This window comes from Trifolium pratense, linkage group LG3 (assembly GCF_020283565.1).
Source record: "Trifolium pratense cultivar HEN17-A07 linkage group LG3, ARS_RC_1.1, whole genome shotgun sequence".
Lineage (NCBI taxonomy): Eukaryota > Viridiplantae > Streptophyta > Magnoliopsida > Fabales > Fabaceae > Trifolium > Trifolium pratense.
Window position 1 is genome coordinate 21,280,505 of NC_060061.1, and position 12,872 is coordinate 21,293,376.

Sequence of the window (12,872 nt, forward strand, 5' to 3'; positions counted from 1 at the left end):
TACCGGATAAAAACCCACCGCTTGCAATTAAACATGGGATTTGTTACATATTCAACCTATGGTGGAATATAATATGATAGAATAAGGGATGCGATTAAGAAAGAAAGAGGATTAAAAAGATGAGATACATATTATTGGAGGTCAAAATTCCGCTACAACCACACATCCCCTTCGTCCATGGAAACATTAGTCCATACAATTCCTATACTAATATTATTATATCACTCAAAAGTGAATGAAAAAACAAAAATTAATTTCCAATTGGCTCTCTCTTTAATCTACACAATTGCCATGGGTTGTTGCAAGAGGTGAGGGAGTCGGAAACTGTTTTTCTCATGTGTGGGTTAACAAAGATGGAAGAAAGTTAACGTGAGATTTTTCAGGAATTAACGGGATATTAGATGACCACATGTGACGTGGACTTACTAATACACATGTCACAATCTTATTTGAGAACAGTTCCAACAGCACCTAGGGAACTGTGCTTAAGTTTTGTCCTTCCATCATTTACCCCCCGGATCGACAACATGAATGTTGACTGGACAAAAGTGATTATGTGGCATGCTTATGTGGCTTTTCATTCATTTTTTATTAAAAAATTCGTGCCACATAGATAAATAATTCCACATCACATTATCCTTTTGTCATTTCTATAAAAATACTTTAAGAACTTAATTGAACAAAAAAAAAAACTAAAAGTAACTGCAGAAATTGCTGTTCTTCGGTTCAGTCTTTACAACCGTAACTCACTCATATCTGGGCATTCATTCATCACCACAACACACAAAGAATAGATTTTTATTTGTTTATTTAATTGCTTATCACTTTAATTTAATTGCCAATTTCAATCTGTATGGATTTCTAATTTATTTAATTGTTTAAATATTTGGAACCATAAGCCTCGTGTGAGGGAGGGAAGAATCTGCTTGATGAATAAGTATCAGTGAACCAAAGCCAACAAATTGATATTAATTAATATTTGTCTTCATCCCATAGCTCATGATTACCATCATTCAAGAACAACACCGTCGCTCAAGAACAACAAGCAAAAAACCAGCAACAATAATAGTCCAAAAATCCAGCAACAACAACCACAACACAACAAACCAAAAATCAGTTAATCCAAAAAGAACTTTTTATTTTTAACTAAAATCCCAATCTGGAGTTAAGAATTGTTAGATACTCCAAATCTGGTGTGGATGAAGAAGATAAGAAATTGGGAAATTAGGGTTAAAGTTGGGAATTTTATATAACTTTCTGTTTTTTTTTTCTTTCTAATTTTATCTAAGTTGGGAATTTTATATAATTGAAGAACCCGCAGCAGAAAATAGAGGATATTGCTCGCGTTTCTAATTGTGTTTTCTGGTTGATCGGGTTTTGTGCTTAAAATTTTATATCGCGTTTTCTGGGTTTTTGTTGGAAAATGAAATATGATATTTTTAGATTTATGACTTTTGAAGATGAAGAGGAGGAATTGGAAAAGATAAAGAAATTTAGGTGTAATTGCTCTTTGGAATTTTTTTTCTGGTTTGGATTTGTTGAAAAGGAGGTGTTGTATCTGAGAAGATGAAGAGCACTTTTTTTTTTCTTTCTTAGTTTTTTTTTTTTTTTTGTTTAAATTACATAGCTTATTATGTGGCAACATGCCATTAATTAAATAAATAAAAAATAAAAATAAAAGCCACATAGGCATGCCACATCATCAATTTTGTACAATCAGCATCCATGTTGTCGACCAGGGGGTAAACGATGGAATCTTCATATTGCAGGGGGCAATCACAAAAAAATATTTTGCAGGGGGTAAAACAAAATTCGCCTATTTTGCAGGGGGTAAAAGTAAAACCCTATTTACCCTAGAAATTTAGTAATGATTCATTCTACTAGTTACTCAAGCATTCTAGAAAGATCTACAATTGTACATCTTCTCTTAATGACTAGTAGTTACAAGTTACTCATGTAGTGTAGAAGATTCTAGAAATGTTCATCATATTTCAACACTCCTTGATGCATATTTCGGTTACTCAACCATAGTTTGTGGTTGCTCAAATATGGATTTGAAATTATCTCCTCCCGTGTTGGTAGTCTGATGTATTGTAACTGATTTTGAAAAGTATTACCTTCTCCACGATTCAATTATGTCATACCTCTTGCCACAATACTTATCACTGGTCTCTTTGTTAGTCTCGTTGAAGACTTTTGACAGGGAACATTCTTGCTCCTTAGTTGTGCTTGTGATCCTCTTGTTGGTCGTGTTAAAGATTTCTAACGAGGACAACTGATCTTGATGCTTAATTAGTTGAATTTGATATTCTCCTTGCTGAAGACTTTTGACAAGGACCACTCTTGCTGTTTGCATGTGAATCTCCTTGTCGACCTTGTAGATTTCTGACAAGGATCACTCTTGCTTCTAAGTTGCTTGTGAGTCTCCTTATCGTTCTTGTAATAGAATTTAGATGGGGACTCATTCTTGCTTTAGTAGTTGCATTTGTCTTCCTAGGCTTGTACTCAAGTTGAGCCTCAGAGGCAATAGGTCTCCATTTGTATTTATCGTTTGTGCTTGTGCTTGTGCTCTATCTGAACTCGAGTCTTATCCTGACAGGGAACATTCTTGCTCCTTAGTTGTGCTTGTGATCCTCTTGTTGGTCGTGTTAAAGATTTCTAACAAGGACAACTCATCTTTATGCTTAATTAGTTGAATTTGATATTCTCCTTGCCGGTCTTGTTAAAGGACTTTTGACAAGGACCACTCTTGGTGTTTAGTTGCATGTGAATCTCCTTGTTGATTTTGTAGATTTCTGACAAGGATCACTTTTGCTTCTAAGTTGTTTGTGAGTCTCCTTATCGTTTTTGTAGTAGAATTTTGACGGCGGCTCTTTCTTGCTTTAGTAGTTTCATTTGTCTTCGGCTTGTACTCAAGTTGAGCCTCAGAGGCAATAAGTCTCCATTTTATTTATTGCTTGTGCTTGTGCTCTATCTGAACTCGAGTCTTATCCTAAAAATTGTCTTCCAGAAACCCAAGTAGACATTTATATGATCTACTGGCAAAGAAGTTGCCCCAAGGCTATGTTCAACCAAAAAGGCGGATGATGTAGAGATGAGGAACATAGAATTTCTTTGGAAACATATCTCGGCAGAGTCAGTAAGTTCACACTATATAGCTGATATGCATTTTATCATCTCCTCAAAAAGCCAATTCGGTGTCTCTGAAACATTATCAATGTAGCTATTCCCAAATTGTTCTGCTAGGCTAGTTGACTTGCATTTAGCACACTGAGCTTGCTAGTGAATTAAAATTTGAAAGCAAGATATTAGAGGTTTGCAACTGAATTATAAGGATGTATCGAGTTCTCTTTTTTTTTTTCTTTATTATAATAACCTCTAGCATAAATAACGGTAGAGAATGGTAAGACTCTGCAGCTTTGGACCTAATGTTCTCGGAAGAAGCTTTAATCGAGCAAGCTGTTTGTTGAGATAATGTAGAGTAACATAGATGAATACTAGAGTCTAAAACAGATTCTGGTTCTAACTGGTTTATGCATTCGTTGAGCTGAAAACCACCTACACTACTTCTTGAAACGATATCACTTGAGTGCGGATCTGAAATTTCTTTGTCAGAGATACCACATCTGACATTTACTACAGAAGTTCCGTTGTTAATGTGTGAAGCTAATTCCATTCTTCGTTGTTTGTCAAGGATGGAATCATTGCAACTTAATTCCGAAGTACTTCTGTTAATGTATGAAGCTGATTGCAATCTTCTTCCTTTGGTTGACAGTGATGAAACGAGTTCATCAAATCTTTTCCAATACAAAAAGAGCAGATATTGTTCTAAATACATGACTTCTAATTCTAATATTCCAATTTCCTTAATCAGTTCCTTTGCAGCCTAAAATTTAGAGATATACATAATCGAGAGTCGGAAGCAAGACCCAGTTTAGTTCCATGTAATGTTCTACTGTAGTATCTTGTAAAAAAGGTAGATAACATGTTTTCTCGAATGCACGCCTTATCGCAAATTGTTGCTGTAATCGTTTTTGAAGTTGTGGAATTTTGAGAGATAAGTAAAAGACGTCTTAGGTCCACAAAACTATAAAGCAACCAGATGGAAATAAGTAAAAGACATCTTAGGAGATTTAAGATCTGTATCTTAAGATTACAATATCAAACTCTTACCAAAGACTTGTATTTAATTAAGGATAGTGCTAGTATTCTACAAAAGCTATTGATATGATTTTTCTTCTTTTAATAAAATGCAAAAAGCATAACTTTGCAAAAGGAATGAAAAGGGCTGAATTAGTCTTTATGAGACTAGTCAAAACAAAAAAGCCTCATTAACTTGATATATTGTCAACAGCAGTACAACACAAACATACCCTCAGGTAGTAGTCTTGTTTTCTTGTTACCATTTTGGTTGAAAATAACACTTAACTCTGTGTAAAGCTGATATAATTGAGTACTCGTTTAATTTGATTTTTTCAACCACAAAACTTTGTTCATCTTTCCAAACAACTCATCTGTGAGAAGTCTCATTCCAAGAGAGTTGAAAATCTCCTGCTTGTACAAATTAATGTACAGTATTTTGGATGCATCTTCCATAAGCTTGTCAATATCTGCAGCTTCTTTCCTGTCAGCATTTAATGTAGCTTTTGGTGTATCCATGCACATTATTTTAAGCCAATTCTGACTTAACATGCATGATGTAATGTCTCACCAATATGGTCTCAAGCAATGCAAGTTAATCATGGACCAATCAGTTTCAGTTTCAAATCACAAGCGCTCAAACAGGTTTTTTTTGACAGAACAGACAGAATGTGTATACTATAATTGAACATGTCTGATGTATTCAATACCTTAAAGTCTCAAAATTATTCCTTTCAACACAAAACTATATTTTTCCCCCCTTAACCAAAGCTCTTAGGATAATTGTTAGCAAGACCCAACTTTATAAACCTATTAAATTTTGATGAAACAGTCGATTTTAGGTAAAATTTGCCAGCCTTTGGTAGACCATCACCCTATACTACAGCCAGTAACCACTACTGACTAAGGGGGCAATTGAAATGTTAAGCTTGTCTAGTCTAGCACATGCAAATCAAGATACATAAATTAGAAGGAACAGTTTAGCATAAACAAGCACGAGACCCAAATAAAAAACCAGCAAAAATCAGCTGTTTGATTGAGTCATAAAACATTGATTATATCAAACAAACAATGAACCATTATCACTCAAGTTATAAACCCACAATGGTGGTCAAATTCTGCAATTATGCAATTTTATTAAGAGAAAAGAATGGATACAAAGAAAATCGCGTCCATAATGAGGAGGTTCTGTTAGGTATGTATTACAAAACACCTCCTCCATCAGAAATAGTCAAGTCATTCCTTCTTTCCTATTCCATGTGACATATTATAGATCCCGCGTCCCTGAAAAAAAATGCATCAAGTATTGTTTATAAGATATGCTGTAAACAAGTGGATGCGCAGTGTTAACTTCAAGCTGACAAAGTAAACACTAAACGGAAAAATATGAAGGAAAAGAATTCATATCACAATTGAACTTACAATCATAAAAAGGGAAGCTGCGGTAAGAGCAAGGGGTATAGCAACAGAGGTAATCCTGTCATAGGGACCTTTCAAGTGAGTATGGTTGCGTATATTCTGGAAATATTTTTGCTTCTCAAGAAGCTTCTCTCTTGGTCTGAACGGTGCTTCTGTTGCTTCTGTCATCCTGCACATGGCCAACAATTATCTCATAAATGATTTTCACAACTAGGTAAAGGAGGAAAAAGAAAGACGAAAACAATGCATGAAATTACGTGGAACAGAACAAAAATCCGTCCCAAAATATAAGCAAAAGTGAGTCAAAGAAACTTGATGTATTTGGTTAAAGATTTGAACCAAATACATTCACTTTTGTTGACCACCTTTTGCTTATATTTTGGGACGGAGGGAGTATATTATATCGCAAGAGGAAAAAACATTATTTTAAAGTTAACATAGTGGAATATTAGACTCTAATTCTATCAAAACTATAAACTATGGAAAACTATACTAAATCTAAGAAAAACACTAGGATAAAAAGATAAACATTCTTCATTTTTCATTCACTCTTTCCAAGTGTGTGAAAACATACTATATAATACTCCTCATGAACTTAAAGGCATAAAGTCCAATTAAGCAACCCAATAACATAAAAATACCGCTTCTTACTAATATCTAGATTATTTAAAGCTAAATTGGATAATTGGTCCTTTAACTTATTAATTTTAATAAAATGATTTGAGTTTGTTATTGTAAAAAAAAACAACTTATTTATTAATTTTATATTGGTCCCTTGAGTTATTTATTAGTTTCATACTGGTCCCTTAACTAATTAACATTACAAATTGGTCCCTTGACTTCAATTTTGTTTGTCTTATTGGTCTTTTTCATTACTTTTTCTCAAAAAAAATTACATTAGAAAATGGCTATTGACAATAACAAACTAACGGACCAATATGAAAAACATAATTAAAGGCAATGGACCAATTTGTAACATTAAGTAGTTAAGGGACCAATTTTTAACGTTAATTAGTCAAGGGGTCAATATGAAACCAATAAATAAGTTAAGAGACCAATTATCCAATTTAGCCATTATTTAATTAACTATGAGCTAATCTTCTATCATTGCCTAAGGGTTCAATTGAACCTAATCGCCAAAAAAAAATAAAAATTGAAGCTTTGGAAATGTTGGATTCGGAGAGGGTGGCGTACGGTGGGGTGGAACATATTATAGCCAAACACAACAACACAATCAGATTATAGCAAAAAAAAATTGAGATCTCGATCATATATGATCGATTAAAATAAAAAAGCTTAAAACAAATGAATAAAAATAAATGAGAACTAAAACACTATTACGAGTTTTCTCTGATTGAAAACAAATAAAGGAACAGATTAACACATCAAATAATATAAAATACATTAAGGAAGGAAAATTGAAAAGGAAAAGAGAAACCCTAGCGGCGATGATGATACCTGCAGAAGAGATTGAGAAGAGGAAGTGGAGGTGGTGATAGACTGATAGGAGGAGACGCAGAGCCAAAGTGTGTTTGTGTTTTTGAGATGAATGAGAAGATGCCTATATTCAAATAATGTCTTCAATTTTTATTTTGTTTATAATTTTTATTTTGTAGGGGTATTATCTGGTATTTTATAATATAATAATGTTGAATTCACTTCTTTCAATTACATGCGCAATAACATCTAAAACAATTAAAATATAGACATATTATTTAGATTAAAATATCAATCAATATATGAGATTTAAATTAAAACGAAAGCTAATAATCATTACCAACTATTTTTTTTTCAGTTGAATTCAAAATATCTTGGAATGACATAAAATCAAAATGGCTCAATGGAATGTGTGGAGCATCGATCTCTGTGAATGTAGTAGTGTGTGATGCACGGACATTATGCGTTGTTTTATAATGAAGCGTCAAAAAATTATTTGTATAAATAGTAAATTAATAATTGAAACAATAGATGTTATCAAAATAATATTAGCAATAAAACTTAATTAAAAATATTAACGAAATGAATTATATTTGTAATTGCATTTCAAACAATTTATTTATAGTGGTTCGTAAATATCATGCAAAGTCCCACTACAGAAATATCACAAATTAGACAATAAGAATGCTAAGAAAAAAATAAATATTGAATATTAAAAGGGAAAGAAATGAAGAAATAAGGATGAAAAACAGGGTTGGGTAGAAGGGTTATACAATGACTATGATAAAGTGTTAAAATAGAATAAAGAGCATCAAAATCTATATATACTTGCAAAATCAATAATATAGTCTCACTCGTTAAATACAAAGAAAAAGAAAGATACAATAAAATCATAAAATTTCAGAAACATATCATTCTTCTACAACACTAATAACTCTTCCAAATAGAAATTTCACATGCCTATATATGTATAAGGAGGGATATAAGACATATATATTATAAAATAATTAATTCACAAAACGGTTTTTATTATAGTGAGAATGTCAATCAAAAGGCTTGGCACTAAAAAAATATTAAAAGAGGTGATTGTTTCACTTATTATCTAACTCTTGATTTATCCACAAAAAGAAATGATTAAAGGCTATGATTGATTGATACAATTAGGGTTAGGATTAATGCTAGGAATACTATTTAGGATTTATATATATAGATACCCTTTTTATTTATTTATTTATTTTTTACTAATATCAAATATCCTTTTAATATTGCAGAATTAGTCAAATATTCTTTTAAAATTTTCAAAATGTCAGATATCCCCTTAAATTTGCAAAACGTCTATTAAATACTCTTGCTTCGTGTACTTCGTTTGTTGTGATGATGTGTCAGTTTACTGCATAGTAACACCTGCAAACGTGATAACATATCATAGGGGGTAATTGACTATGATATATGCCACATAAGATAATTGACTAAAATTTGCAAAATCAACGACTAATTGACTGAAATTTAATTTCCATAAAAAGAGATAGAGGGGAGAAAGAGGGAGAGAGGAGGGAGGGGCGGGGGAGAGGGTGAGAGAGAAGCGGAGAGAGTTAAAGAGAGAGGGGGAAGAGAGAGAGAGAGAAGCAGATAGGGAGAGGGGGGAGGGAGATGGAGCGATGGAGTGTGTATCCCACAACAATACCAACAACCTTGTAAATTTGGATATCCCCTATCTCTCTCTTTCCTTATCACTCCCTAACTTCCTCACAAGGTTGTTGTTGTTAAGGTTGTTGTTGTTCTCCATTTTCCTCTCTATCTAACTCTCCATCTCTCTCTCTTTGCTACTCTCTCCCCCCCTCTTTTTATGCAAATTAAATTTCAGTCAATTAATCCCATAATTTTTGCAAATTTTAGTCAATTGTCTCACCGGTGACGTGTATCCTGGTCAATTATTTCCCTGTGATGTGGTGTCACGTTGGCAGATGTTACGTATGCAGTTAACGGTAATGTCATCACAACAGACGAAGTAAACGGGGCAGTGGGGCATTTGATAGACGTTTTTACAAATTCAAGGGTACGGTGTTTGACATTTTGAAAATTTCAGGGGTATTAGGCGACTTATGTAATTTCATAGGGGTATTTGACATTTTCACTCTAACTTTAATATTTAATACACAAATTTTATTGAAAATAATAGAAATTTAAGTTTGTCGATCTCTGCGGAATTGTGCTACGTGGATGAGACTGAGGAAAAAATACTCCCAAGTGAGGAATGGGAAATACTTTAGGTGGTGGAGAACGGAGTGGAAAAATATCATTCGCTCAACCCTCGCCCCTGTTGACATCCTTTGTACTCATGTAACTGTCCCACTTGTTTTTCAATTACTACATGCTCTTTTTTTGTTTTACGGGCCTCCATCTCTATCATAGCTCCAATATCCTAGCTTGGTAGTACCTGTTTCGGCTGGTCGCATCGTTCCCAATCTGGCCACAAAAAATCTCTCATCGATTGGCATATCATTCCTATCCATGATAACTAACAACATGGTGAAAATGATATGACTAGCCGACGAGAAACTATGAGCCGTTTGTCCACAAAATGATATAGATAAAATTAAACTAACTAAAACAAAAATTAAACAAAAAAAAAAAAAAGAAATATCCCCCAATGACAACCTACCAAAGACTTTCCAGGGGGTAGAGGAACCAGTTCCCAAGTACAACTGTTTTGTAGAGCACACATCTCGTCAATCATTGATTGCCTCCACTCAGGGTGGGATAATGCTTCACCTGGAGATTTAGGAATAGAAACATACGACAAAGATTACAAGCAAGTGTAATGTAATGGGGAAAGACGACTGTAACACAAATCTATATAGTGTGGAGACGGATTACGTGTTGAACGATTACCTTTACGGAATACAGGGGGCAGATTAGGCTCAGGTTGCGGGACTGGATCCGATGACGATGATGACGTTGACGGGTGAGTCTTCAACAGCCTCTGGAACAGGCACAACAGAGGGTTTTGGACGACGCTGATATGTTTGTAGCGGTTTCGAAGCTGGAGGATCATCCAGAGGTGTATCTGCTGAGACACAGGGACAAGGCTCAAGAGGAACAACGGTAACTTCCTGAATGGGTTCAAGATTAATATTTTGAAGGGGTTCACGAGTCATGATTTGGCTCAAAGTATGGGAAATATTCAAAGAAGGTAACATCAGGAGATATAAGGTATCGTTGTAATGTAGGAGAATAACAACGATAACCTTTTTGTGGTCGATGATAACCAAGAAAGACGCACTTTAGTGATCGGGGTGACAGTTTGTCGAGACCAGGGAAGAGATTGTGAACAAAACACGTGGACTCGAAGACACGATGAGGCAGCGGGTGAAGAGGAGAATTGGGAAAAAGAACATAATGGGGGATATTTTCATCAAGGACGAAAGATGACATGCGATTTATAAGGTAACATGATGTTAAGACAGCATCCCCCCCCAAAAAAACGAAATGGAACATTACCATGGAGATGCAGGATCCGTGTGGTTTCAATGAGATGCCGATTTTTGCGTTTGGCTACCCCATTTTGTTGAGGTGTATGAGGACATGATGTTTGGTGGAGAATATCATTCGAAGCCATAAAATTTTGAAATTGATGTGACAAATATTCACGTGCGTTATCACTTCTTAAAGTACGAATAGACACACCAAATTGAGTTTTAATTTCTTGATAAAATTGCTAAAAGATAAAAAAAATAACTCAGATCTATTTTTCATTAAAAATATCCATGTACAACGAGAAAAATCATCAATAAAAGTAACAAAATATTTTGATTGTAAAGTAGACATAGTATGAGATGGACCCCAAACATAGGAGTGAACTAAAGCAAAAGGGGAAGAAGCCCGTTTATTGACTCGATCGGGAAAGTTACTACCAGTGTGTTTCCCTAATTGACACGACTCACATTGTAAACTAGACAACTTAGATAAACTTGGCACCAACTTCTGAAGTTTGGGAAGACTTGGATGACCCAACTGAGCATGGATTGTAAGTGAGGAATCTGTGGCGGAGCATGTTTTGGATGACAAAGATAGGTAGTAAAGACCTTAAGACTCACATCTGACGCCAATCGTTCGTCCTGAACTCCTATCCTGCAAGGTAACATTACTATTAGTGAAAGTAACAATATAATCAAGAGAACGAGTTAGACGGTTAACTTAAAGCAGATTAAAAGGACAATCAGGTACTTAGAGAACAGAGTCAACTGAAATTGAAGGTAGAATTTGGACAGTACCAATCCCTTGGGATTGAGTTTGAGAACCACTTACAGAAGTTATACTGGGTAAGAAACCAGATGTAGAGAGAGAAGATAAGAGACCTTTATTACCGGTAACATAATCAGAAGCACCAGAATCAAGAACCTAAGGACCGAGAGATGATTGTGAGAGGCAAACAGATGAGTTACAAGTGTGTGCAACCGAAGTAGTAGAACCGGAGTCCTGATTACTCTAACACCACCTGAGGAAATCTTCATAGCATGCCGGAGAGCCTTGGGGAGAAGGCTTGGTCTGAATGATGCGAGACTGATCAGTTTGAGTCGTATTAACCCGACGTCAATGAGGTTTGCCATGCAACACCCATCAATTATCAATATCATGGTTGGATTGGTGACAATGCGCACACTTGAAATTGGAATGAAGTTTAGAGTTGGATGGCCCTCCTCGGTATCGATTCTTGTTATTTCCAAAATGATGCAAGGGCAGTAGTGTCACCTGGTGCAGGGGTAATAATAGGCTCGAGTGAATGTTTTGCAGGTACTCGAAGGAGGATAGCATATGTTGTAGACATATCCGGAACAGTTGCAGAACCCAAAATCTGATCATGAATCGCAGCGTACTCTTCTGGTAAACCATAAAGGGAAAGGAGCATTAAGAAGGTGCTATGTTGTTCACGTTCCTTCTCCTGTTCAGTTGTAGAGCTTACGACATGAGGGAGAAGCTCATTAAAATCATGAAGTGCAAAATGAACATTACCGAGATATGTTGAAATAGAGCCTTCTATCTTTTTCGGAGTAATGATATTCATCAATTTGTGACCAACTCCATAAAGGCGCTGAGTGTCATTAGTGTAAAGTTTCTTAGCCTGACTCCAAACTGATTCACACGTGATATGAGGACGGAAGATCGGTTTGATATCAGGGTGAAGTGCGGATTTGATAACACTGCACAATTGAGCATCGATCTGTTCCCATTTTGGTTTATCGGTATCGAACTTCGTAGTAAGATGGTCCTTGTAACCTTGTCCGGTAACCCATAATTTGATATCAGTGGCCCAACTATCGTAATTGGGAGGAGAAGTAATGTAGTTGGTAAAGATACTTTTTGAACCATCAGAGGTGTTGTTAGCAGCCATGGGTAATCAGAAGAGGTAAACAACACGCACTTCGATATAAATATGGGCTGTTTGTGAAAGAACACGTATTGATAGGTGGGCTCCAGAACGGTGGCCGGACGCGCTGTCACGCATGGGCACAGCGGCGACAGGTGGGCGAAATTGACAGTCAAAGAGACGACGCATGTGTGCGCGTGGAAGATCATTTTCTAACGCAGTTTTGGGGACAGGCCGGATCGGGGATTGCGATTCAGATGGTGGGGTTGGTTGCCAAAAAAGTGGCCGGAATGGATGGCAGCAGCGACGACAGGGGCGAGAGGGGTTGAAAACTGACTGAAAATCGCCGGAATAATCACAACAGCAAATAAGGGACAAACTGGAGTTAACACACAGTTTGTGGAAGAAAAATAAATCTCATTGAAGGACAGTGGGTCCACCGGGTAAGCACGGTGTAGGGTTGCCTCCTAATAGGCTCTAGATACCATGTTGAAATAGAAAAAATGAC

The 12,872-nt window shown here is 35.6% G+C and overlaps 3 protein-coding genes across 3 annotated transcripts; all 3 read right to left on the reverse strand.

The window, feature by feature from the left end:
• Positions 1-3,150: 3,150 nt before the first annotated feature.
• Positions 3,151-4,665, reverse strand: LOC123914752. Its single transcript, XM_045965925.1, has 3 exons — positions 4,489-4,665; positions 3,377-3,886; positions 3,151-3,279 (listed from the first exon to the last, which is right to left on the reverse strand). The coding sequence occupies exons 1-3, from the start codon at positions 4,663-4,665 to the stop codon at positions 3,151-3,153; spliced, it is 816 nt and encodes a 271-aa protein (XP_045821881.1).
• Positions 4,666-5,147: 482 nt separating this feature from the next.
• Positions 5,148-7,153, reverse strand: LOC123913110. Its single transcript, XM_045963719.1, has 3 exons — positions 7,018-7,153; positions 5,563-5,728; positions 5,148-5,424 (listed from the first exon to the last, which is right to left on the reverse strand). Exons 2-3 carry the CDS (start codon positions 5,725-5,727, stop codon positions 5,377-5,379), a joined length of 213 nt encoding a protein of 70 aa, XP_045819675.1. The 5' UTR covers position 5,728; positions 7,018-7,153; the 3' UTR covers positions 5,148-5,376.
• A 4,349-nt stretch (positions 7,154-11,502) lies between these two features.
• On the reverse strand, positions 11,503-12,388 carry LOC123914753. Its single transcript, XM_045965926.1, has one exon. The coding sequence runs from the start codon at positions 12,386-12,388 to the stop codon at positions 11,714-11,716; it is 675 nt and encodes a 224-aa protein (XP_045821882.1). The 3' UTR covers positions 11,503-11,713.
• Positions 12,389-12,872: the final 484 nt, after the last annotated feature.

Coding starts and splice junctions, on each gene's coding strand:
- LOC123914752 (XM_045965925.1), bottom strand. CDS start 4,665: ATGTGCATGGATACACCAAAAGCTACATTAAATGCTGACAGGAAAGAA. Junction 3,887..4,488: donor TGTTTGGAAAGATGAACAAA/GTTTTGTGGTTG, acceptor TCTAAATTTTAG/GCTGCAAAGGAACTGATTAA. Junction 3,280..3,376: donor TACCGTTATTTATGCTAGAG/GTTATTATAATA, acceptor TTAATTCACTAG/CAAGCTCAGTGTGCTAAATG.
- LOC123913110 (XM_045963719.1), bottom strand. CDS start 5,727: ATGACAGAAGCAACAGAAGCACCGTTCAGACCAAGAGAGAAGCTTCTT. Junction 5,425..5,562: donor CAGCTTCCCTTTTTATGATT/GTAAGTTCAATT, acceptor ATTTTTTTTCAG/GGACGCGGGATCTATAATAT.
- LOC123914753 (XM_045965926.1), bottom strand. CDS start 12,388: ATGGCTGCTAACAACACCTCTGATGGTTCAAAAAGTATCTTTACCAAC.